This window comes from Mauremys reevesii, linkage group 27 (assembly GCF_016161935.1).
Source record: "Mauremys reevesii isolate NIE-2019 linkage group 27, ASM1616193v1, whole genome shotgun sequence".
In the NCBI taxonomy this organism is placed as follows: domain Eukaryota; kingdom Metazoa; phylum Chordata; order Testudines; family Geoemydidae; genus Mauremys; species Mauremys reevesii.
Window position 1 is genome coordinate 7,218,380 of NC_052649.1, and position 25,217 is coordinate 7,243,596.

Below are 25,217 nucleotides of genomic sequence, written 5' to 3' on the forward strand. Positions count from 1 at the left end.
AGCTGCGGTCGCAGGCGTGACGGGAAGTGTGCGGTCAGAAGAGCCTCCAGGATTCGCAGCTGCCGTCCCAGCCGCCGGGCACTGGCCTGGCGCGGTGCCCCCCCGGCTCACCCCATGCCAGGCCCGCCCCGTCACATGGGGCTGCCTGCCGTGTGGGGCGTGCCCGCAGGGCGTGTGTCACATCCGGGGGCGACGGTCCCATCTGCCAGCCTGCGTCTGCGCTGGGGCGCCCCGGGAAGGTGGGCAAAGCAGCGACGGGCATGGCCGGGCGCTGCCCCATTGGGCTGGTGCGGCCCTGGGGCTAACAGGTCTCAGACTCGCTGGGGAGGGCCTGGGGCTGGGAGCCAGGAGTCCTGGGTTCTGTTCCTGGCTCTGCCCTGTTTTCCCCACCGTCCCCGGGTCTCGCACTCGGGGCAGCGCCATGGGGTCCCCTCTCAGCAGCTCCTGTGCCAGGCAGGTCGGCGTGGGGCTCTCCTGGGTCCCCTTTGGGCCCTGCCTTCCCCCCCTTAGAACGTCCCCCAGCTGGCTGGGCCAATGGTGCGTGGGCTGGGCGTGTCCCATCATGCCAAGGTTCCCCTGGATTGGCAGTTTCTGTGCCCCTCCACGGGGGCAGAGGAAGGGGCTGCAGGGGGCAGGCTGGGGGTGTATTTCTGACCCCTTGTGTCTCAGGGGGCATGAGGGGGCATCGGGTGCTTGCTGTGCCCATCCAGACCCGCGGGGGTGTCATTGGGATGGGTGGGGTGGGCACGGGGCGCTGCTCTGGCGGGGTACCTGGGTTCTGCCCCAGACAACGTGGGGTGTCCCTGCCCTGGGCCCGTCGGAGGAACCAGGCTGGCTCAGCCCCATGCCCAGTGCCGGCCGCTGCAGAGGAAGGTGGGAGACCTGGGCGGAGCAGGGGTGGGGTGATCTGCCCTGGGCAGTCTGCAGCGAAGGGTTAAAATTCATGGCCCCACTCGGTTCCTGTGGGCACAGATGTCTCTGGCTGCCCCAGGGCCCTCGCCTCCCAGAACCAGAGTGGCAGGAAGCTGGGGGCAGGGCTCAAGGGGGCACAGCGGTGCCCTCCTGCCATCCCCTGCGCCTCGGGGGCAGAGCCGGCGGACCCTGGGCTGGGGCGATCCGGGGCCGGCTGGGGGTTTCTCAGGCTGGGACTTGGCCGTGGCTCCTGGCACCCGGCTCTGGATTCCAGGAAGTGGCGGGTCCCGGCCAGGCCCTGCCATGGGATTGGAGGAAAAGTCTCCGGCCCCAGCTGCGGACTCCCCTCCCCCAGCCCCCGGCTCTGCCCCTCGCCTGGCTCTTGAGGGAGCATGGCCCAGTGGTCACAGCGGTGAGCCAGGGCTGGCCCAGGAGTTGGCTCTCGCTGGGGGAGGATGGTGGGCAGCCTGGGAGCCAGGACTCCTGGGTTCTGTCACTGACGTGCTGGACGACTCACTCTGGTCCCCCATGGGGGGCTGCTGGGGGGCAGAGGAGGAATCCTTGGTGGGGGTGCGGGCGGGGAATGGCAGGCCCTGTGCAGGGGGCCCGGTGCCCCCGTTCTGTCGCCCCAGATCCCTCCCCCCGGTATCCCTGCTCCATCGCCTGATTTCCGTCCTGGGATACTGATAGTTTTCATTCACGTGGTGCTTCGTGTCCGTATCTGCAGTGGGGAAACCGAGGCACGGGGGGGCAGGTTGCCTGGGAGCCGGGGCTGGAACCCAGGCGTCCTGCGGCCGTGTATCGGTGTCTGCAACACCTCCGCCCTTGCCCGGGCATCGGGTGCCCCCTTGCTAACCAGCTCGCCTTTGTCTCTGCTTCCCTTGCAGCTGCAGCGCCGACGCGGGCCAGGAGCCGCTGAGTGGACGCCGCTTGCCTGCCGCGGACCCTGCCCGCCGGTGCCAGGACCAGCCTGCAGCCGCAGAGGCCCTGTGGAAGGGGTGGGGAGGCGGCCCTGGCACCTGGGCCCCGGTGGGCGCCGGCCTAGCCCCGCAGGGCGCCGCGTCCCGGGGAGGCAGCAAGGCCCCGTTCCCCGGGGCGGCCCCATGGAGCTGCCCGTGGCGCTGGGAGCTGCCCACATGTGACTCTCCCAGGACTGTGCATCTGTGCCATGGCCAGCAACAGCAGCTCCTGCCCCACGCCGGGGGGCGGGCACCTCAACGGGTACCCGGTGCCCCACTACGCCTTCTTCTTCCCGCACATGATTGGGGGCCTCTCGCCGCCGGGCGCGCTGGCGGGCATGCAGCACCAGCTGCCCGTGAGTGGATACAGCACCCCCTCGCCAGCCAGTGAGTACCGCGCCGGGGTCGTGCCCTGTGCCCCGCTGGCCCCCCTGTCGCCCCGGTGACGTGCTTGGAGCTGCCGGCGTGTGGATGCTGGTTTGCAAAACCCAGCAGTGCCCCTGCCACCTGCATAGCCCCCCCAGTCCCCGGGCACCTTCGGGCGGGGATGGCAGCACTGTGTGGCACTGGCTGGCCGGTGGGCAGAGCGACGTCCTCTGACTGTGAGCAGGGGGGCTGGGAGCCAGGACCCCTGGGTCCGACGGGTTCTGCTGGCCACGGGCCGTGTCTCTAGGGCGCGTTCCTGCCCCTCTCCGTGCCTCGGTTTCCCCGTTTGCTGAGGGGTGGGGGCTGGTTTGTGAGGGCTGTGATCCGCGGGAGGCTGGGCTGAAGGCTGGGGGAGTCGGGGGGGCTCTGGCCCCTAAGGGAGGGGAAATCGTTGTGTTCAGCACCAGGAAGCGCTGCCTGGCTCCAGCTGTGAGCTGGGGACCCCCCCCCTTCCCGGCCGGGCAGGTGCCCCCTGTGCATGGCTGGGCGACCCCTCCCCCCCACGCCTTCCAGTGCTCAAAGGGTTAAAGGGACCCGTTCAGCTGCCCCTGGCTGTGATGTCAGGTCCCTGCTGGCCAATGGGGGCTCAGAGCAGCCAGGTGGTGGTGGGGGGGGCCTTGGGGCCCAGCTGCTGATTGGCTGGGTGGTGCTTGGCACTGGACCCCGGGCGGGGCGGAGTGGGGCAGCACCAGTGGGGGATGGTCCCGGGGGTCGGGGCCCTGGTTAACCCCAACGGCCCCTGTGGGGTTTCATGCACCTTCGTTTGAGCAACGGATACTGGCCAGTGTTACAGACGGGGTGGGGGGGTGAGGGGCACCGTCCGGTCGGGGGTGCTGGGTCAGCTCCGTGGGGCGGGGGCACTGCGGGAGGGGCCAGGGTCGGCTCTGTGGGGCGGGGCACTGGGGGGGACCCTGGGTCGGCTCCGTGGGGCGGGGCACTGCGGGGACGGGACCCTGGGTCGGCTCCGTGGGGCGGGGCACTGGGGGAGGGTCGGCTCCGTGGGGTGGGGGTACTGCGGGGGCTGGATTGGCTCCGTGGGGCGGGGGCACTGGGTGGTCTCTGTCGGTCCCCGCCCGGGTGCTGGCGCCGTGCCAGGTGTTGGCAGCCCGGGGGCAGGCGGTGGCAGCACTGGGGCCCCCTGGCACGTCGGTCCCTTGCGATCCAGCTCTGGGCAGCGCCCGCCGGCAGCTGGGTTATAAATAGACTCGCAGCAGCGCCCGCCGGGTAAACCGCGCTCGGCCTGCGAGGGGGGCCCCCCCGCGCCGGGCACTCTGAGCCCCCCCGCGCCGGGCACTCTGAGCCCCCCCGCGCCGGGCACGCTGCGCCCCCGCGCCGGGCACTCTGAGCCCCCGCGCCGGGCACTCTGAGCCCCCCCCCGCGCCGGGCACTCTGAGCCCCCCCTGGGCAGCCCCCAGGGGCTCACGCTCTCACAGCCTGTCCATGGTGGCGGGAGCTGGGGGGCTGCCCTGGGGGGACCTGCCCCCACCCCTGCTATTGATCCCCTCCCTGCCAGACCTCCAGGCCCCCTCCCCTGGGCTGTCTGCAGGGGGTTGGGCACTGCCAGCCCCCGGCCGGCCTGGGGGTGTCCCTGCCTGCGGCCGTGGGGGGGGGTTAATTAGAGCCACTGGCGGAGAGGCAGTAACTGCCCCCGGCAGCCGCCCAGCTGGGAATTATCCTCCTGCCTGCCCCCGTGAGCCTGTCATGCCCAGGGGGGAGCTGTGTCTGACAGGTCCCCTTCCTGCCTGCGGGCCCCCCGCCCCCAGCCAGATCCCCCTTCCTGGGTCCTAATCCCCACTCTGCCATGGAATGGGAGACCCCTGCCTCAGTTTCCCCATCCATCGTGTGAGCACTTGCAAAGGAGTCCTGCTCGTCTCAGTCCCCCACGCCCCACTTCTCTGGGGGGCCAGGCCCCAGCTCCCTGGCTTAGTCACTGCAGAGCCCCCTGGGGAAATGGGGGCCGGGGGGTCCAAGGAGGCCTGCTGGGACCCGCTCTCTGGGGGGGCTGCCTGCGTGGCCGCACTTTAATTTCCTGATCAGTGTGTGGCACTGGGATGGGGGCGGCGGGGGTCCCCACTCCCCTCTTTGAAGTTCCATCCTAAGGCTGCAAACTGTCCCCCACTCCCAAGGGGGGGGTTGGGAACAGGCCAGGCAGCGCCCCCGGGACGGACCCTGCTCCAGTGGGATTCGGATGTCAGCTGACCTATTTCTCTCCCCCCCGCCCCACTCTGCCGGTGCCCCTCACTCCCGACCTGCAGCCCCTGCTACGCCAGCGCTGGGCTCCCGCCCCCCAGCTCTACCGGTGCCCCTCACTCCCGACCTGCAGCCCGATGCCCAGCGCTGGGCTCACGCCAGCGCTGGGCTCCCGCCCCAGCTCTACCGGTGCCCCTCACTCCCGACCTGCAGCCCCGATACGCCAGCACTGCGCTCCCCTCCCAGCTCTGCCGGTGCCCCTCACTCCTGACCTGCAACCCCTGCTATGCCAGCGCTGGGCTCCCGCCCCCCGCCCAGCTCTACCGGTGCCCCTCACTCCCGACCCGCAGCCCCTGCTACGCCAGCGCTGCCCCCAGCTCTACCGGTGCCCCTCACTCCCGACCTGCAGCCCCGATACACCAGCACTGTGCTCCCCCCCCAGCTCTGCCGGTGCCCCTCCCCCATGCTGGGTCCCCACACCCCCATTCTGTTCTTGGGCCTGGCTTTGACCCCAGCTCTCTCCACTGCCCCTCGTGTGATTTCCCGAGCGATGCCCCTCCCCCATTGTTGCACGGGGGGGTTCGACCGAGCGGCTCGCCGGGGCGGGGGATGGGGTGAAATTCCGGCGCCCCGGGCCTGGCCGGGTTATTAATGGGCCCTTTGTCCGGCCCCGGCCCCCGAGCTGCGGCTCAGGGAAAGTGACAAATGGAATCGGCCTCTCGGCTGCGGCTGCGATTGACCCTGACAGGCTCGTTCATCACCCGGCCCGGAGAATCAACCCCCCCGCGGGGGGGCCCGAATTGGAGTGCGGCTGCCTCTCCGCGGCCAGCGCCCAGCCCGGTCGTGGGTCGGGGGGTGGGGACAGGACTCCTGGATCCTAGTCCCAGCTCTGCTGCCCTGCGCTGTGCAGCAGGGATCGTTCCGGTGCCCCCACCCCCTAATGTGCTTTGGGAAGTGCTCTTGGGGGGGGGCAGTGAGCAGAGGTGCAGGCAGGGGCCACACGCCGCCCCCCACCCCAAGGCCGGGGCAGGAGCTTTGTGGGCTCTGAATGCGGAGCCTTGGGGTGCAGGCGCAGGGCTCGTCGCGTTCCTGTTGTGGGGTCTGGCCGGCGGAGTCCTAGCGCCTGGCCACAGTGTGCGCCCAGACCCCCCCGTGCTGGGGGCTGGGGCTTTCCCCCATGAGCCTGCGGGTTCATTTGTGGGCACAGGAGCCGTTGGAAGGTGCTGGGGGGAGGGGGCTGCTTGCTCCGGCCGGGTGTGGGGCTCTGGGCGGCTCTCCTGGCAGGCCCGGCTGGCAGCACGGGCACCCATGGGGCGGGGGGGAGGAAGCTCTCTGAACGTGCCCCCCCCCCCACTCCCCTCCAGGCCCTGCACTATTAATGTGCCGCTGAAAGGGAGGGCTGAATATTTCATGCAGTTGCTTTAACCAGGCCACCTGGGGCCGTGGGCGGTGCCGCTGTGTGTCCCACGCAGGCTCGGCGCCGAGCCAGGGCACTGGGGGGCGGGCGCCTCTATCGCCGATGCCAGCTGCCTCCGCGTCACCCCACGTTCGGCCGGGCGGGCGGTTGTGGGGTGCAGGGGTGAAGCCCCTTTCCTGCGGCTGCTCCTGGGTCCTTGGCATCTGGTGCCTGGTGCTGCTGCCCGCGGCCGGCGTCGAGCTCCCCTGGCACCTGAGGGCTGGGCACCGCTGGGCTTTGCTTAGCTGAAGGCTGCGAGTGGCCTGTAACCTTGGGGCCCCTGGAGCTTGGGGGAGGCTCCAGGGGCCAGGCAGGAGCTCCGGCCCCACTGAAATAAGGGCCCTAGCCTGTTCGGGGCAGGCCGGACACCGTAGGCTCCTGTGGTTTTGTGGGGGGCTGGGAGTCAGGACTCCTGGGTTCTTTCTGTCCCTGGCTCTGCCACTACCTGCCCTGTGACCTTGGCCAAGTCCCTTTCACATGCAGTGCCTCAGTTTCCCCCCCGTCCTTTGTATATTTACACTGGGGGGCTGACTCACAGTGTCGCCATGGGGGCCCCTGGTCCTGGTTGGGTCTGGGCAGTGCCCGGTGCCACAGGCCCTGTCTCTGGGTGACAAAACACTTGATTTCCAAGGAAGCTTGGTGGGGAGGGAGGATCCATGTTTAGGTAGGACCTACACTAATTTGTAGGCGGAGCACATGCTACCCCCATGTGGCACTTTCCAGCGGGGCAGGACCCCAGGACTCCTGCCTCCCATTCCTGGGCCTTAACCCTCTCCCTTGCGCCCAGGTCTGGGGCGTTGTGCCAGCCTCGTATGGCCCAGCCGCGCTCTCCCCCCGGAGCAGGGAGGTGGTGGTGGTGGGGGTGGTTAAGCAGCTGTCCCTTTGTGGTGTCCGCCCCCCCCCCCCCCGATATAAGCCCCAACATGACCTGGCACATCCTGTGTTCCTGGTGCGTGGTTGTTCCCCCACGGCCCAGCTGTGCCAGATGTGCTGCAGCTGCCGCTGGCTTGGCAGCCTCTGGGTTTGTTCTGTCCTTGGGTGGGTGACAGAGCTGCCCACCCCCTGCCCGCAGCTTCCCTGAGCCAGGCCCCCCAAGCCCCTCCCGCCCCAGGGGCACAGCTCAGAGCAAAGCCCCCAGCTCCGACCCCTCTGCCCTGGCTGAGATGGGGGCCTCTTGTGCTGGGTGCTGCGGCCCCCCCATCGTGTCAGGTGCCGCGTGGACACAGAGCGAGGGCCCCCCCCGCTAAGCTCTTTGCCCGGCTCAGCCACTGGCGTCTCGATATCAGTGTGTCGGCGGGAGGTGTGTGTGTGGGGGGGGTTGTCTCCATGACCCTTTCAGGGCTGGGGGGAGCTGCCGGCACCAGATCCGGCCTGGGGGGTCTCAGGGCTTTGTCCCCACTCTGAGTGACGGGGCAGGAAATCGGATTCCAGCCGTATCACTTCCCGCTGCCAGCGCCCCGGGGGTGGGGGGGTGCTGGCTGCATGCCGGCCTGGCCCGGGGGGAGGGGGGGTGCTGGCTGCATGCCGGCCTGGCCCGGGGGAGGGGAGGCTGAATGACTCGTAACCCCCCAGGGCCAGCCACTCCCTGCCCCACCTGCCTCCAGGGATCCCGGGCTGAGCAGCTCTGTCTCCGGCTGGATGGGAAAGGCACCGAAATCCAGCCCAGTTTCTGTCCTGAGGGCCTGCCACAGCTCCCGGAGCCCCCACCCCACCTGGCAACTCTTCCACCCCTGGGGGGGAAACTGAGGCACAGAGGGGGCAGGGCCTTGCCCAAGGTCACACAGGCAGTGGGTGGCAGACCTGGGAGTAGAACCCAGGAGTCCTGGTCCTGGTGGCCGAGCCCCCGGCCTGCGTGAGACCTGTGTGCCGGCTGCCCCAGGGCTCTGAGGATACGGGCAGGACAGTCCGGGGGGCTGCGGTGAGTGGGGGCGGGGGGCACCGTGCCACAGGGGCTGGCCGGACGCTCCCAGCATCTCCCGCCCGGGCCCTGCCGCTCTGGGAACCTCCTGCCCGGGCTGCTCCCAGGCAGGGGCGTTGGCAGGTTCCTGTGACCTGGTTTCTGCAATTTCGTAAGTGGCCCCCAGAAAAGGGGAACTGAACCTGGGTTGCACAGAGCTGGGGGGGGGACCCCCACCCCGGCAGTGCCCAGCCAAGAGCTGCCTTCCCTGAGCCCTGGGCTCTCTGCTGCCCGCCCTGGAGGGCGACTTCCCCCCACCCTGCCCCCCAGTCCGGTTGCCACAAGAGCTTGCGGCGTTGTGGGTTTCTCGGGAAGGGAAGGGAAGGGGTGGGGTGGGGCCGTCTGCCCGGGCGCTGCGCGAGGGTGAAGCTGCAGCCTCCCGGATGTGCCAGGAGGGGGCGTGAGCACCGCTGGCGGGGGGCGGGGTGGGGGGTTGGGACATTTACAGCTCCCTGGCAGGGAAACTGAGGCCCCAGGCAGGGAGGTGACATGTCTGAGGCCCCATGGAGGGTGGCAGAGCTGGGGCCTGACCTCCCTGGCCGGGGGGCTGTGGGGGGCTCTCCTCTCGGTAATGCGAGCCGACAGCCGGATGGAAATGATCCCTGACCTTTGTCTGGGCTGGTGCTGCTGGCCAGTGCCGGGGCTGGGGCTGGGGTGCCCCCCTGCTCCCGCCTTGGGGGGAGCTGCCGCCCTTTAACTGCTCGGTGGTCCCAGCCAGCCCCCGCCCCCATCACCCCCGCTGGCTCCACCCGCCCTGCCCATGTGTGACCCGATGGCGCATCTGCCGTGTTCAGCAGCGTTCGCGCCAAAGCCCCTGCCCTGGTGGCGGGGGAGGGGGGGGAGTCCTGCCCCTCCTGCGCGGGGGGGGGCACTCACCTCCGTAGCCCCATCCCCTCCCACCCCAGGGTGAGATTCCCTGCGGCTGGGGCGGCCTGGGCCCTTGGGAGGAGCTGTTGTGTCCCGGCCCCGCGCATCCGGCCAGCTTCATGGTGCAACCCGCTGGGGGCAGCCATGGGGTCTGGGGGGGCAGGTTTAAATGTCCACTGCGGGGGCACCAGGGGTTAGCCCCCAGCCCCTCTGGCTATGGGGCAGCCCTCCATTCCCTGTGCCCCGGCATGGTCCCCCGGTGCTGTGGGCTCTGTGCCCACCGCTGCTGCCCCATGTGGGGCCCCGGGCATGGGGAGCCCTGCCTGCTTCGGGGCGGGGGTGCATGCTGGGCTCCTTATGGCACCACATCCACCAGTGCTCCCAGCAAAGCTGTGCCTGGGCCTGGCTGCAGAGACTACAGTTCCCAGCATGCACTGGGCCAGGATGTGGGGGGAGTGCTGCATGCTGGGATCTGTAGTCCATCCCCAAATACCCCCCCCCCCATTAGCTGGCTCTTAGCAAAATCACTTGACATTTCCCCTCTGTTTAAAGGGCAGGTTCAGGTCGTTTGCCCCCCATCCCTCCCTGTTGGGGGGGGGGCTGCCTCGAGATGGCTCAGGCCTTGGCTGAGGCCGTCTGCTCATCCCAGGGAGTGTCAGCCCCCTGGAGCGCTGGGCACCCTGTCGGGGGGCTGAGCTGGTCCCTGGGCAGGGTAGGGCATGGCTGGGGGGCCAGGACACCTGGGTTCTATTCCTGGCTCTGCCACTGACCTGTTGGGTGACCATGGGCCAATTATTTCCCTGCTCTGTGCCTCAGTTTCCCTTCCCCACATGCACGTGGCTGTGATTATGGGGGGACCCTCGCTAAGTGCGGTGATTTTGAGAAGAGGTGGGGGAGGGGTGCTTGTGTCTTTCAGTGGGATGTTGGCAGCCCCATAAATTAGGGCTGAGGGAGCCGTGTGTGTTTGTTTAGCGGTTTATTTAAATTACCCCAGGCCAGCCTCACGCGGTGTGTGTGGGGGGAAGGTACCATGCAGCTGCTGTGTTTGAAATGTCCCCCGGCCCATCGTAGGTGGGGTGGGGTGGGCTGGGCACGGGGTGGAAGACCCCACAGACCCCTGCCCGGAGGAATATCTGAGTGTGATGATGGGGGGGGGGGGCGCTGGTGGGTAACGGCTGTCCAGAGGATCGGCTCCCCTCCGTACCATGCTCCCAGCCGCGGCGGGACCCAACACGGGCAGGCTGGACAGGGCTGCGGCCCCATCGGGTCTCTTCCCCGAGGGAACAGCCCAGGCCCATGTCACCGTGGGGCCGGCCCACGTGCCGAGCTGCCGGGCCAGCGCCTCTGCGCGGGTTAGTCTGGAGCTGATCTCCGAGCCGACCGCAGCCCAGAACTCACGGAGCTCAGCCTGCAGCTGGCTGCTTGCCCGGGCACTCCAGGGTTTGTCCAGCAGCAGAGCTGGGCGCGTCCGGCTCGCCCGAGGAACGCCAGCAGGGAGCCTGGCACGGCCTGGGCTGGCGAGACCGGTGTGCCCCCAAGGGCTGCACGGCCTCGCGCTGCGCCGTCCTTGTGCTGGTTACCCACGCCGGCCTGTGCCCAGCCGGCGAGCTCTGCGGCAGGACCCGAGCCCCCCGGTGCTACCATAACTACCCCGGTTAATAATCATTGCGGGGGTGGGGAGAACCGGGCTGCACCCGCCAGGACTCCCTTGCGCTGCCCTTTCTCTCCGCACCCCCCCTTTGCCGGGGCGGGGAGATTAACGAGCGCCCGGCTGCACCGCCGGCGGATGGGAAAGCCCATTAACGAGGCTGCTGCTCCATCATCCTGTCACGGGCGGGTTTGGGGAGAGCCTGCAATGTGCCTCTCGAAAAGGCCCTGCCCAGCGGGATAAATGATCCCCTTCGGGGGTGGGGGGAGCCGCAGGGGGAAACAAAAGCCGAGCAAGGGAAGGGAGGGAGCTGAATAGCGCAGGACAATGGCCCTGCCTGCAGCGAGGGGAAGGGGACAGGGCGTTCTGCTGACCGGTTCCCCGGGGTTAGATCGGGGGGGAGGGGGGGTCTTGGAGGCGAAGTTGCAGACTCTCCTGGGGAATTCAGGGGGCGTTTGAGGGTGGTCGGAGGTGGGGACCAGCTGGATGTTACACTCCGGTGACCTGCCCTGCTCAGGAACACCTGCCTTTCCTGGGGCTGGGTGGGGGTGTCCCCTTCTCTCTGGGGATCCCCTCTGGTTGCTCAGGGTGGGCTCTGGGCACAGCCCCGCTGGGCTGCCACTCGCGGGAGCCATCTCTCCAAAGGTGGCAGGAGCGGGCTGGGGGCCCTTGTTCAGACCAGCGGGTGCTACTGGGGTGGGGGGTCTTGTCTGCTAGTGCTTGTTACAGCGAAGAGGGAGCGGGGGGGGGACCAGCTGAGCTGCAGGCAAGCGAGAACCTCAGCCAGTGCTAACAGTCACAACTCCCACACCTGGCCTGGCCCAGCCTGTAGGAGAAACCATCTCTGTCCGTCTGCTGGGGCCGGTCACCGGGGATCTGCCCGCTTGAAATAGCGGCTTGCTGGGCTGTGCTGCTGGGAAGGCACCGGCCCAGGGCTCTGATCCCGCCACGTTACGGCTAAAAAGCCGACAGGCTCTGCTTAGTCATTGCCACGTGCCGCCTCGCTGGGCCCACACTGGTCCGAAAGTCTTTGCTCCCGCTCCATGAGCGGCCGGATTCTCCAAAGCCCTCGGGCCGGCGGGTGCTGATCTCCCTTGGGGTGGGTGCTCCGTGCTTTGGAGACTGTCCCTGGGTAGCAGCTGCCCGTGGTACTGGGCACAGCAGCGGGCAACGGCTTCAGAGAGTGAAAGCGTGAAAGCAGCTGCCCTGGCAGCCTCCAGCCCGCGTGAGCTCACACGTAGGAACAGTTTCCCTGGCCTGCCAACGTTTTCAATTCATCGAATGATTTTTCTGTCCCAGATCAGGGGGAAAAGTGAAAATCTCACAAATCTTTGCTCTGGGTCACCGGCGCTGGTTGTGGTTGTGATGGGTCGGAGCGCGGTTCATTCTTCGGCTGTAAGTAGCTGAATGTTCGAGCCGAAAGGTGATTGCAAACGGCAAAGCAGGAACTTTCCCATCAGAAAACTTCCAGTTCTTCTTCCAAGCATTTTCGACTAGAAAAAGTCCTTGAAGCCGACCCCATGTATAATGCAAATGAGGCTGAGTCCCCCTCCTTTGCCATCCAATCAGGGAATGGAAACACCCCACCTGACTTGAGGCAGCCAATCGCAGGCGTTGTGATGAGAGACTAGACGACTGGTACCGTTTTTGAACGCCAGGTGGGGGTGGGCAGCTTGTGCCCTGGGTTTGGCCAGGGGCCGTGTTTTGCCCCCTGCGCCCAGGGCTGGAGCCGCCCAGCACCAGGCCAGCCGGGGCCTGCGCAGGCCCCGTCAGCAGAGCCCCTCTTTGGCGACGTTGGCCTTGGCACCGTGTTGCGGGTGCGAGAGCAGGAGCGATACCGGGCGGGTCTGAATGCACCGGGGGGGGGGGGGGGGGGACGCTCTGGGCCAGTGCTGAACCCAGGGCTCTGCACCGGGGCGGGCGCTTTGCACGGGGCCTTAAGGCTCATTGCCTGCGGGATCCCAGCTTTCCTGCCTGCCCCAGAGCACGGAGTCCAGAGTTATTCCATTCTTCTCTGCTCTCCTTCCCCAGCCAAGCCCCCTTCTGCTCAGCCTGCCTTTGCACCAGGCACTGCATGACTAACAGCCGGGCGAGAACCGGAGAAATGTTTTCTCACCATGTTTCACACGTCCAGGGTCAGGTTCCAGATTAAACACTATGGGGAGGGAGGGAGGGGGCTAGTGGTTTTATTTTGGGAAGAGACGTTTGTGTGTGTGCACATGTGTGTGTGCGTGTGGCCAGCCGGGGGAGTGCGTTCCCGTGCTCCATGGTAAGTGCTTTATGGAAAATGCCCTCAGTCTCCGCAGGGATTCCCGGGCTCTGACCAGGCGGCTCTCCAGGCAGATGCAGGGTAGAGCAGCTAGCAGCTGGGACCTGGCCCTCTGCGTTAGAGGCATTTGCATGGCGCGTGCGAGCAGGTTTTGCACCATCGCACTGGGGTGTGATTAGCAAATTGCAGGTTTGGGGTGGCTCTGGTTGGAGCCTGTGGGTTTGCGTCGTTCCCGGCAGTTAGCGGGTTTCCCTGGGTGGCGAGGAGAGCCCAGCGAATTCCAGGGCCCTTGCTTGGGAGCAGGGATGACGGTGCAGAGTGATTAAGAAATCAGCCCAGCCCAGCCCAGCCCTGCCCTGCGCTGCTGTGGCCTGCCTGGCTCAGTGTGGTTATGGTGAGAAAGGGGGCGGGCCTGCGGCCTGGTTTCTGAGCCGTGACTGCACAAGGCAGGTTTCTAGCAGCCCTTCCGGGTCTGGGTCCGGCTCCGCGAGTTGGGGCTCTGGGATTATGTGGCCGGGAGGGTTGCGTAACCCAGATTGATGCTCATCTCCGAGGCAGAAACCTGGATGCCGGATTCTGCCCCTGTGCTCAGGCTGAGCGACCCCTTCCTCCTCCCTGGGCTGGCTTGGCAGCTGCAACTGGAGCATTGGCACAAGCCGCAGGCTGGGGTCCATGAGGGTGGCATCGTCTGACCCTGCTTGGCAGGCTGCCGGGACTCGGGGGGGAGCTGGGGACAGAGTAAACAAGGGGCCCACGATTTTCCCGAGCGATGAGTGGTCATGGGTGCCTCTGGTGGGGGGGGGGGTGCCAGCTCCAGGCCCCTGGCAAAGGGCCGAGCACCAGCCCCATGAATAATCAAGCTCCTGCTGCCTCAAGTTGGGCCCCTAAAAATCACCAATTACTTCAGAAAAAACCAAACCCGAACCTGCCAGTGCCCCTGCAGCTGGGGTTTCCGAGAGCTGCCTCCTGGAGTGCAGTGGGGCTTCCGGGGGACGGGCCGTGTGTGCACTAGGGAGCACCCCCACCCCCGCCGCCTTCCCGAGCCCTGGGTGCGAGGGGCCAGGCCCGGGGCTTTGCTGTGGGCTGGCTGGCCCTGGCCCTGTTCAGCTTGGCTTTCGCGGTGAAATCTTGAACACAATTTTAACTCACTTTTCCTGTTGTCGGGGGCTGGGGAAGGACTCCCGAACCCAGGGCCCGAAATGGGCAGCGGCTGCGCGCAGGCGTGCAAGGGGGAGAGATTGGTGGGTGTGTGTGTAGGGGTGGGGGGTGTGGGTCTCCCCCCAAGGGTGCGTGTGTGTGTGTGTGTAGGGGCGGGGGCTGGGGGTCTTCCCCCCAAGGGTGTGTGTGTAGGGCGGGGGCTGGGGTCTCCCAAGGGTGTGTGTGTGTGTAGGGAGGAAGGGCTGGGGTCTTCCCCAAGGGGTGTGTGTGTGTGTAGGGGCGGGGCTGGGGTCTTTCCCAAGGGGTGTGTGGGAGGCGAGGGGCTGTGGGTCTCCCCCCAAGGGGTGTGTGTGTGTAGGGGCAGGGGGCTGGGGGTCTCCCCCCAAGGGTGTGTGTGTGTGTGTAGGGGCGGGGGCTGGGGGTCTCCCCCCAAGGGTGTGTGTGTGTAGGGGCGGGGCTGGGGTCTCCCAGGGAGTGTGGGGAGGCGAGGGGTGTGTGTGTGTGTAGGGGCAGGGGGCTGGGGGTCTCCCCCCAAGGGGGTGTGTGGGGGGAGGCGAGGGGCTGGGGGTCTCCCCCCAAGGAGAAGCATTCCTAGCGCAGGCCGGGCGGGCGGGCGTTTGAAGCCGGCTTTCGTTCCAGGCCCGGTGAGCGAGTGGAAGCCGACATTTGTCATGTTCGCTGCAGGAAGTTGGAGGACCGCTGGGCTTTTGTTCAGAAACCTGCTGGCTAAGCAGAGCCTTTGACTTTCTATTATTATTTAACCAGGCGCTGCTCCCTCCCTCCCTCCCTCTCACAGGCCCCAGGGTTTCGGGGGCAGCCTGCTCAACCCAACTGTTCACTTTTTAGGCCAGCGGGGGAAGGGGGCATGGGAGGCCCAGCTCTGTCCCATGCAGATAAGGCCAAGGGGACGTGGTTTCTTTCACTCAGCTGAGCCGAGCCTGCAGGAGGCCACCGGGCCCTGCCCGGGTGCTAAACCCCCAGGACTCAGCAGGTTCCTTTGTGAGCTGGCAACTAACCAGGAGGCGTTGGGGGGGGGGGCAGTGATGGGGGGGCTGGCACTGAAGTCAGGTCGTGTCTCTCTGACCTTTGGGGGGGCTTTGCAGCCCATCCTGCCCCCTCTCTGGGCTGGGTCACTGCGGGGGGGGCATTGTTCTGTTAAGGGGAGTGGGGTGGAAAGTGGGAGTGTCCCCCCCCCGGTGCCCGCCACAGAGGCCCTTGTCAGGTTGTGTATCTCAGCTGCATTCCCGCAGGCCCCTGCTCCTCGGAAGGAGGGGGGGTTTCGTGGCACCCCATGGCAATGCGATCGCAGCTCGCACGTCCAGCGAAGCCCCCAGAGCTGGTGACAAAGCCCCAGGGTCTCCAACCAGACGTGTGAGACGCTGGCACCACGGTGAGCCCCTCCCCCCCTGAGCGAAGGGGGGAGACGTGGCTGGGCTGCCGCGCCTCAGGCAACTGACAGGCCCGATCCTGCAGCCCTCACATCAGGCCCGGCTGCTTGGGTGGGGGGAATCCCGAGGAAACTGCCCAGCGGGTGGTGCCATCCCGTGGGCCTGGCGTCCTGCCGGTTTCCTCCAGGAGGGCTGGGAGTGAGGGGCTGGGATTGGGTGTCGTCCTGCTCTGCTGCCTGGGACGTGCTGGAATCTGGCCCTGGACCAGTTCTGGAAGCCCAGCCGGCCCGGGGGGCTGCATGGGGCGCTGTGGGGAAGGGGGCGAGATCCCGCTGCTAATATCACGGCCTGTCTTGCTTCCCCACTGACCCCCAGCTCCAGTTCTGGTGCAGGGTGAGCAGCTGGTCTCCTGGAGAGACCTTTCCTACCGTGATCCTCAGAGTCGAGGGGGAAGAGGCCGCTGGGGTGAGCACTGCGTCAGGTGCTAGCCAGGGACCCAGGAGTTCTGGGCTCTGCCCCTGGCCCTACCCAAGTCCTTTCCCCTCTTTGTGACTCGGTTTCGCCTCCTGCCCTTTGTCTCTTTCGATGGAAGCTCTTTGAGGCAGGGGCTGTGTCTGTCCTGATCTCGGTGGGGGCGCCCCGTGCTGGTAAAAATGGTGACATCTCCGTGGTGTTCCAAGACTCGCCGGGCGGCACACGTCGCTGGGCTGCGGCGTGGGGCAGCCGAGCGGAGCCTGGCAGGATTTGAACTTGCGGTTTAAGGAGCCTGCATTGCCCCTGAGGCTCGGAGCAGGATTCTCCATCCTCTCCCAGTGGTCACCCCCTGTGAACTGCTCCTCGAGGAAAGCGTGGCCAGCTCGGGGGAGGGGTTCCACCTAGGCTGGGCAAGGACCGGAGATGCCAAGGTGGGCTGGTGGCTGCTTTCTGCAGATGGTAGCGAGACCCAGGCGCCCGCCGCCCGGCCTGGCTTGGAAATGGGGGAGAGGGCAGGTTGTAGCTTGCAAAGGGTTTTGTTTTCTGCATTGCCGCAGTCGATGTGTGTGGGATGGCGGGGTGCAACGGCGGGGGGGGGGAGGGGCAGAGCCAGGACTCCTGGGTTCTCGTCTCTGCCCCGGACTTATTGCCTAGCCTGGGGTCGAGTCTCTTCCCTGGGCAGCGCTGGACGGGTGCAGCTTCTCTGCTCTAGGGCTCAGCAAAGACATTGCCGAGGGGAGAGCATCTCCCGGCAGCGAGTTAATCCACTTCCCCGACACCGGGGGTCGGTCGGGGTAATGGTGGCGCTCGGGTGTGGATGGGCTGAGCAACAGGGTTATACGGGGGCAGGGGGATGGCCAGGGGCAGGGGCTGCACAAATCGGGGGAAATAATGTCATGGGGGGAGGGGTGTATGTCTGTCCCCAGAAGGAATTCGCTCTCTACCTTGTATTGCTGGAGGCAGGGCAGGGCTGGACTGTCCACCCCCTCCATCACCGCCGCTTGCAGGAACCGGCCCGGGACCCAGCGCCGGCGCTTACCCCCTTCCGTTGCCTGTAAGCTCCCGGGGCAGGGACTGTCTGGCGGGTGTTTGCAGAGCCCGGCCCCCGGGGGTCCTGGCAGGACGGGGGCACCGGGTGCTACCTTAATACAAACCAGGCAGAAAAGCTGAGCCCGGCGGTGTCCCATCCCCTGTGAATAGCGGCTGCCCCGATCCTGCGCTGGGCGCTGGCGTCTGCTCTCGGGCCGCTGCGGGCGGGGCTGGGGGCTCGGACGCACCTGGGGGTGTCACACCTATTAATGGGAGAGTGAGACGGGGTGAATCCAGGTGGTGGGCAGGCACGATGTGGTTCAGCCGCGAGCCTGGGATGGGGAAGGTCTGGGCCTAATTCCCAACATTTCCACAGCCTCCCAGTGTGGCTTAGCCTCTGCGTGCCTCAGTTTCCCCTCTGTCCAGTGAGGCCAACAGTCCTGGGCCCACTGCTCAGGGGGTCTGAGGAGAAACACAGTGAGGAGGGAAAGTGCTGGGGAGGAGCTAGGCTGTGTTATGTTGTGTGATGTAAGGGGGGGGGGCGGTAATTATAAGCTTGCAAGCGCTGGGGCAGCGGTAGGTGTGAGCGCCTCGGAGCGGGGCCTGTAAAAGTGCGGGTGTGTGCGGGGGATCAGGGCCTAGCGCGTGTGGACCAGGACCGCGGGGCGCGCACGGCGCTGTACGCGGGTGGGTCCCAGGCCCGGGGGACGAGCTGGGGGCGGCGGGGCCCGGCGCGGGGGTCACGGGGAGGTGAGGCGCTTGCCGCGGGTTCAGCCGGAGTTCAGCCGCATCCCATTAGGCAAATGAGCCGGGCGCTGCCGCGCCGGAAAAGGCCCTTCCGGCGAGGGGCGCCCCGGGGCCGGGCCGGGGGGCGGCGCAGCGGCCGGGCGCGCTCCGCTGCCGCCCGGCGCAGGCAGCCAAGGGGTTAAGGCCGCTGGGAGGCGCCGCGTGGCAGGAGGGATTTTCAGCCGCGGCTCCGCGCAGAGCAGACGCGCGCCGGCCGCAGCCCGGCTCTCCGGGGGCGCAGCGCGGTGGGGGCGGCCGAGCCCGGGAGGGGCCCCCTGGACACTGCCTGCTCCGCCCGGGAGGCCCCGCCGGGCCGGGAACGACCCTGCTGCCCCGCGCGGTGCTCAGCCTGCAGCCGATCGGGGGCGGGAGGCGGCGGCTGGAGGCTGCCGCTCCCCCGGGAGCGCACGGCGCGATGGGCTCCTAGCCGGAGAAGCAGCTGCTGCGCGCACGTCTGAGGAACCCCGGCTGGGGGGGTTGTTCCCAGCGCCCCTCGCCGTGGATTTGGGGCCGGTCCCGGGCTGGGGGAGCCCCCGTCGGACGCTGCGGGGCCCGGGCCCCAGGGGTGGTTTTCGGAGTGCGGCGAGCGGGGCCCGGGGCCCCCGATGGCCCCTGCGTGGGAGCTGAGTGCCTGGGCTGGTGCGTGACCCGGCGCCCCGGGAAGATGTACGAGAGTGTGGACGTAGCCGGGCTCAACCCCAGCCCCAACCCCTTCCTCATGATGGATTTTTACAGCCCGCCCCGCGCCTGCCTGCTCCAGGACAAAGGGATCGGCCCCCCCGCCCCGTACGGGCCCCCGCTCCGGAGCCAGCCCTGGAGCAGCTCCAGCCACTGTAGGTATCGTGCCTGGGTTCGGTGCTGAGCCCTACCAGGCCTGCCACCCCCTTGGCTTGCTGGCCCAGGGGCCGCCCGGACCGGACCGGAGCCCGCCGTGCGCCAGGGGAGCGGGGTGCAGCCCTGGGGGTCGGGCCGGAATTCGACTCGGCTCCTGGCTGGGAGCAGCCTCCTGAAATCCGGCCGGAGTCCAAGGGCTGGGCCGGGAACGGGCTTCCCCCCGCCGGGCCTCTGCGGCTCCTGCCGCCGCACATCCCTCCGGCTGCGGCTCCGGCTAATGCCCCGCGCTGCGTCGCCATAAGCAGCCCCTGGCCTAGTTCTCGTCCGCCGCCTCCCTCCCTCCCTCCCTCGCCTGGGCAGGCAGCTGGCGGGGGCGCGGGCACGGGGGTGCTGGGCAGAGCCCCTGGGTGAAAAGCTGCGCCCTGGCCCGGGGTGTGGAGGGGGTGAGCAGCGCCTGGGGGGGGATTTACTGCCCTGATTATCTCTCTGAGCAAATCCAATTAACTAAATAGTTCGCTGTGGCTTTATCCAAGCGGGGGGGAGCTCCGGGGGGGGGTGTCACCGTTTCCTGGAAAGCCCCCCAAATACCTGCTCACATCCCAGGCCTCGCAGGAAGAGCCTGGCTGCCCCGTTTCCCGAAGGACAGCCGGGGAGCTGAGCGCATTTCCCCCCCCCCCCCAGCCCCTCCGATGTGTGGGTGGACCCCGGGCCCAGGATGCCAAAGCACATCAGGTCTCTGCCCCTCCTGGGCCTGGGGGAGCAGAGACCCCCCGCCCCCGGCAGGCGATCTGCAGTGTGGGGCAGCCAGGGCGCCCTGCCCCCAGGCAGCCCCCCAGGATCTGCCCCGGGCCCCTTTGGAGCACGTGGGGTCAAGGCACAGTTGAGAAGCAGGGAGTTGTAAGGCTGTTTTCCCAGCGCCAGGCAGGAGGAGGCTTGGAATGGGGCGTGTGTGTGTTTTTCCGGGGGGGGGGGGGTGGAAATGCAGCCTGGGCAGCGTGGAAAGCAGTGGGTTAGCACCCGGCTCAGCCCCCGGAACAGGCCAGCTGGGATCCCAGCGAAACAGGAGAGACGCGCGCCCCATCTCGGGCGGGGGAGGGGGTCCTGCCTGGGGAGATCAGGGGCCGGGTTCTGGGCCTGGTGCGTCTGCGTCCGGTCCAGCAGCGGAGCTGGGCTCAGACCCGTCGGCCCGTTAGCGAGGGAGAGACCCGGCCTTGGGGGATCCAGCAGCAGTTTGAACAATCCCCCCCCCCCGCACCGGGCTGGATGCAGGGCGAAGGCGCTGCCCCACCCCGCCTCTCAGCTGTTTGTAGGTTTTTCCTCTGGGAGGGGCTCTGGGGCCCTCCCCGCAGAAGGAGCTGCCCTGCCCCGCTCCCCAGGGGATGCTGGGTCTGGATGAAAACAACAGCCGGCGCCATGCTGGGGGAAAGTCCTTGCCTGGCGCGCCGGCTCTCCAGGACTTTCACCCTCCTACCAGAGTGACCCCCCCGGGATGCTGGCTTCTGGGGCGGGCGGCCAGTCGCCTCCCCCCTTCCCCAGGCCGTGCAGGAGGGCGGGCAGAGCAGTCTCAGGGCGGCAACCTGAGCTGGGGGGTCCGCGAGGGGCAGGGATGGGGGGGACCGAAGTGTCGTCTGAGCCCCTGCCTGGCATCGGAGCTGTTAGCTGCCACCCGAACCAGCCTGGTCAATGAAAGCTCCCCGGGCCCTGCCTGCCCTTCTGGTCTGGCGCCCGCGTCCCCTGTGCCCTGCCCATCTCCCCTGGCCCCAGCCCATCTCCCCCGTGCCCTGCCTGCCCTCCTGGTCTGGCACCCACCTCCCCCGTGCCCTGCCCATCTCCCCTGGCCCCAGCCCATCTCCCCCGTGCCCTGCCTGCCCTCCTGGTCTGGCACCCGCCTCCCCTGTGCCCTGCCCATCTCCCCCGGGCCCTGCCTGCCCTCCTGGTCTGGCACCCGCCTCCCCCGTGCCCTGCCCATCTCCCCCGTGCCCCAGCCCATCTCCCCCGTGCCCTGCCTGCCCTCCTGGTCTGGCACCCGCCTCCCCCGTGCCCTGCCCATCTCCCCCGGGCCCTGCCTGCCCTCCTGGTCTGGCACCCGCGTCCCCTGGCCCCAGCCCATCTCCCCCGTGCCCTGCCTGCCCTCCTGGTCTGGCACCCGCCGCCCCCGTGCCCTGCCCCACTCCCCCGGGCCCAGCCTGCCCGCCAGGTCAGGCACCCGCCCCGTGCCCTGCCCATCTCCCGTGCCCTGCCCATCTCCCCCGGGCCCTGCCTGCCCTCCTGGTCTGGCACCCGCCTCCCCCGTGCCCTGCCCATCTCCCCCGTGCCCTGCCTGCCCTCCTGGTCTGGCACCCGCCTCCCCCGTGCCCTGCCCATCTCCCCCGGGCCCTGCCTGCCCTCCTGGTCTGGCACCCGCCTCCCCCGTGCCCTGCCCATCTCCCCCGGGCCCTGCCTGCCCTCCTGGTCTGGCAGCTGCCTCCCCCTCGCCCTGCCCCCACCCGGGCCCAATCTCCAGAGAACAAAGTCCCTTTTTGCCATTGTCTGTGGGGCCCTTTGACCTTTTGCTCTTATCAGGGAGTCAACAGGACCCTCCTCCGGGGCCTTTGTCAGGGGGGTGGAGGAAGCTGCTTGGGCGGCTTGTTGGTTTTTTGACTTAAAGCTTCTAAAAGGTTTGTGTGCAGAGGGTGGAGGGGGGCTGCCCTTTTGCCCCCCCCAGGTGTTGTGAAAGGCCCCGGGCTGGGCCCTGGGGGGGCCTCAGCTGCGCCCCGGAGCCTGGGGCCGACTGGGTTTATTTTCAGGCGCCTGCGGGTGCAGGGAATAGGATGCTGGTTTGGAAGGGTGAGTTGGCACCGGTCACCCACGGCTCGCGGTCAGTCACCTCCCTGGCACTGGGAGCTCTGCCCTGGTGCCCTGATCTCGGCTGGCCCGGGCCGGGTGCGTGGGGGCTCCCTGGGGTGCATGTGGGATGTGCGCCGCTGGTCCTGCTCTGGGAAGCCTAGGCTGGGATCGGGAGGCTGGAGGCTACTGCCTGCGGTGGCAGCTGGGGGCTGCTGGTGGTGGGGCGGGTGCCGGGCGACGCGAATTAGCCCCATCTAATAACTGCGGGGGGAGGGGGGACATGGATTCAGAGCCTACTGGGGAATAGGCTCCGTCTGTCCCGGTGCCTGGTCTCTGGCAGCCCGGTGCCCTGTGCCGGACAGGTGTGGAGTAGCCTGGCGCTCAGCCCTGGGGCCGCTCCGGGCATTGGACCCGAGGTGGTGGCAGAATCCTGGCTGCTCGGCGAGGAGCCTGGGGTGCCCAGCTGAGCGGGGATGGCAGCTCCTGGGTTCTCCCATTGGCACTAGGGGTGCCCTGCCCTGGCAGCGATTAACATGCCAAATCCAGAGCCTCTCTTAGCCTGTTGGTCCAGGCATGGGGGGGGCTTCCCCGATCCCCCCTGCGCTGTTGCTGGGGGCCGTGAGGGGGAGGGGCTATGCCTCTCAGCCCCTGGGAGCCAGGAGCCAGCTGATTTCTAGTCAGGGACGGGTCAGACTGGGGCATGGCCCTGGGGCCTGTCCGGGGGCGTGGGGGAGAGGCCATGGGGGCAGGCGATTCTCCTGCGGGAGCCCCGCTCGGATTCCTGCGGCTGGTTGAGACTCTTCCGCCGGACGTTTGTCGCTGGGCAGCGCCAGTTCATGGAAACCAAGCGCTTGGCTACGGGCCGGTTCCCACGAGTTCTTCCTGGGTTTAACGCTAAAAACTTGCAGGGAGAGAAAAAGGGTTTTGAAATTGTGAAAAGAGCCATTTCGACTGCTTTTTAAATGAAAAATTCTGGTTTTCTGCTTAGCACTGGGAGCTAATTGTAGTTTCTGAAACACCCCCTGACAACGGCCAAAATCAAAACAAAACGTGTTAATTGACCCAAGCCGAGTAATTTTTCAGGTCATGAAAATGTTCTGAACAGTCGACTTTTTTCCCCAATTTGGTGGGGGGGAATGTGTCCAACCAGTAACTCTCTGGCCCCGAGTGCTGCTAGAGACGCTTTGAACCGCTGTTACATTCCCCATCCCCGCAGGGAGTGTCTTCTCCAGGCGGGCTGGGGACCCCGCCCCGAGCTGGTGCCTGTCCCCCTCCTCGAGGGGTCTGCACCCTGCACCCATGCTCGCCTGCCTTTTCTCTGGGCATTGATGGCTGGTTCAGGGAGCCGCAGCTCCCAGGACCCCAAATCGGATCAGGCGTCTTTCTCTCTTGATTTGGGGGTGCTGCTGTCCCTGACCCCGTCCCTAGAGCCTGGGGGTGTGTGTGTGACCTGCTGAGGTGGGGTGGATCCGGCGCAGTGGGAGGGTAGATGTGATACAGTGGGTGGCGGGGGGTGGATCCGGCGCTGCGTGTGATCTGGCGGTGCTCCTGCCGTGGTGGGCAAAGGGGCGTGGAGTCCGTACGGGGCCGGAGGGTGCTGGGTGGGGGGGGGGGGGCGGATGGAAGGGCGCGTGGTGGGTTCCCAGCAGGGGACGGGTGCTCTGACCTTGCCCTTCCTGGGTCTGTTCTGGGTCTCTCCCACCGGGTGGCAGCACTGCAGGGGTCCCAGCGTGTAACTGGCCTGGGCCGATACGCCCCCCGCAGGCTGGGTCTGAATGCTGGGGAGGGGGGCGTAACGTAGCTGTCACGGCCGTTGTGCCAGCACCGGGAGGTGCCTTGTGCCCATTGTGCTGGGCGCTGCCCTGGCACACGAGCCCCACCGAGCTCCCGCGGCTCTCAGCTGGGCCAGAGCGTTTCTCCCCCTCCCGCGTCTCAGGCCAGCCCTGGGGATGGTTATTTGTGGCAGGCTGCGTGGGCTAGTGGTTAGAGCAGTGGGGTGGACCAGCTGGGCTCTATCCCTGGCTGTGCCACTGACCCGCTGTGTGACTGAGGGCAAGTCACTGCCTCTTTCTGTGCCTCAGTTTCCCTCTCCGGCGGGGTGACTCTGGTTCTCTCTAGCCAGGGAGCTGGGGACCCTCCCTTTGGGGGTGATGGGGCTGGAGAGGGCGACCTGGGAGCTCTGTTCCCAGGGAATCGCTGTGTTACCGACTGTGGCACAGAGAGGTCACGTGACCTGTCTGCAGAGGTCACGTGACCTGTCTGCTGTTGCTGCTCCCCAGCATCCAAGCCAAGAATGGAACCCAGGGGTCCTGACTCCCGGCCCCCCTGGCCCCACTCCTCAGAGCCTGCGTTCACCTTGCCAAGGGCCCTGCCCCCTGCTCTCCAGCTGAGCTGCGTCCATCTCTGCCCAGCTGAGCCTCAGCCTGGCGGGGGGGCAGGCAGCCCCCCCCCATGGTCTCCTATGGGGTGCTGCGTGTGTTGGGGGGGAGGGGGACACTCGCTGCTCCCGACAGCCAGCGCGGGGCGGGGGCGACGCTTTCCTGGGCAGCGTGGCGGGCGGGCGCGGGGACGGCCCCGCAGTCTCCTCACATTAGCCGTGCTCCGTCGCCCCCACCCCGGCTGGCTCTGCCGCAGCCAGCCCCCGGCGCTGCGGCACTCGGGCGGCGCTGGGCAGGCAGGCGGGACGCGGGCAGATGGGGTCGGGGGCACCCGGTGAGTTCAGACCTTTCTCCCTTTGCGGGCGGGGGAACCCGAGGGCACCCGGCTCGGGCAGCGCCCCCTTAGCAGGGCGCTGCTGTACGGGGCCCCCCACGGCTCGGCTGGGCAGGGAGTGCCAGGCTCCCCCGCCTGGGGGGGGGGGGCAGCACGGCGGGAGGATGCTGATCTCCCCGCCCTGGTTCAGGCTCCCAGGGTCTCTCGGGGGGTCCCCCTGCCCAGTGGGCCAGCCTGGGTCTGCGCTGGGCGTGGGCTGTGGGGCTGCGGCTCTGTTTGCCCAGGGGCCGCCCTCCTCCAGCCACTCAGCGATTCAGGGCAGGAGAGCGCTGGCAGAGCTCACAGGCTCTGTCCATGGCAAGGCCTGGGGGGGGGGCATGCGAAAGGGGGGGCTGATGCTACCCTCCCTTACAGTCATGGGGTTTGAGGCTGCCCTAGATGATGTGCCCCCCCCCCCGCCGCCAGGACAGATGGCTCAGATGCACCCTCCTTGGCGTGGGGGGTGCTCGCGTGGGCCGGCCGGGGGCTGTGGTGGGAGCAGAGCTGCAGGGTGGGTCGGGTGATGGAGCATCTGGGGGTTAGCGCAGGATGACGTTGGCAGGGAGCGTTTGTCTCTTGCTTTGAGTGGGAAGGCTGGGAGCCAGGACTCCTGGGTTCTCTCCCCGGCTCTGGGAGGGGGCGGAGGGTCTGGTGGGTTAGAGCAGGGAGGGCTGGAAGCCAGGACTCCTGGGTTCTCTCCCGAGCTCTGGGAGGGGGCGGGGGGTCTGGGGGGTTAGAGCAGGGAGGGCTGGGAGCCAGGACTCCTGGGTTCTCTCCCCAGCTCTGGGAGGGGCAGGGGGGTCTGGTGGGTTAGAGCGGGGGAGTGTCTGGGAGCCAGGACTCCTGGGTTCTCTCCCCAGCTCGGGGAGGGGGAGGGGGCGGCTGGGAGCCAGGACTCCTGGGTCCTCTCCCCATTCCCTCTGGAATGCTGGCCGGCCCGCTGCCTGGGAGCCTGGTTCCCCCCCCCCCCGGGGGGGCTCCCTGGTTGGGCGGAGCCGGCAGCCCGGGTATTCTCTCCGCAGGGCCGTGGCGCTGCCTGGGGGCTGGGCAGCCGGGCGCTGTCTGGGGCGTGTCTCGCTGGATTTCCTGTGCAGCGACTCAGGAAAAGCAAACCCATGTGGAGTGAAAATAGAGCCAGGGCCGTGGGAGGAAGGGGGGGGGGGGGAGCTTTTAAATCCTGTTTGCCCGGAGAAGCTCTGAGCTGCAGCATCTGGCTTGCAGCTGGGTTCTGCTGCTTCCCCGCTTACTCGGGGGGGGGGGGCTGAGAGTCAGGACTCCTGGGTTCTA

At 67.9% G+C, this 25,217-nt stretch overlaps 1 protein-coding gene across 2 annotated transcripts in view; it reads left to right on the forward strand.

The window, feature by feature from the left end:
- Window positions 1-25,217, forward strand: part of RARA (retinoic acid receptor alpha) — a 49,026-nt gene that overhangs the window by 8,904 nt on the left and 14,905 nt on the right. Inside the window, exon 2 of one of the 2 annotated variants that reach the window (XM_039516901.1) lies at window positions 1,800-2,258. In XM_039516901.1, the coding sequence (XP_039372835.1) occupies window positions 2,081-2,258 (178 nt within the window). In that variant the 5' untranslated portion in view covers window positions 1,800-2,080. Of the gene's footprint in view, window positions 1-1,799; window positions 2,259-17,678; window positions 18,353-25,217 lie in introns of those variants that run through there. The other variant, XM_039516902.1, reaches the window with a different exon arrangement.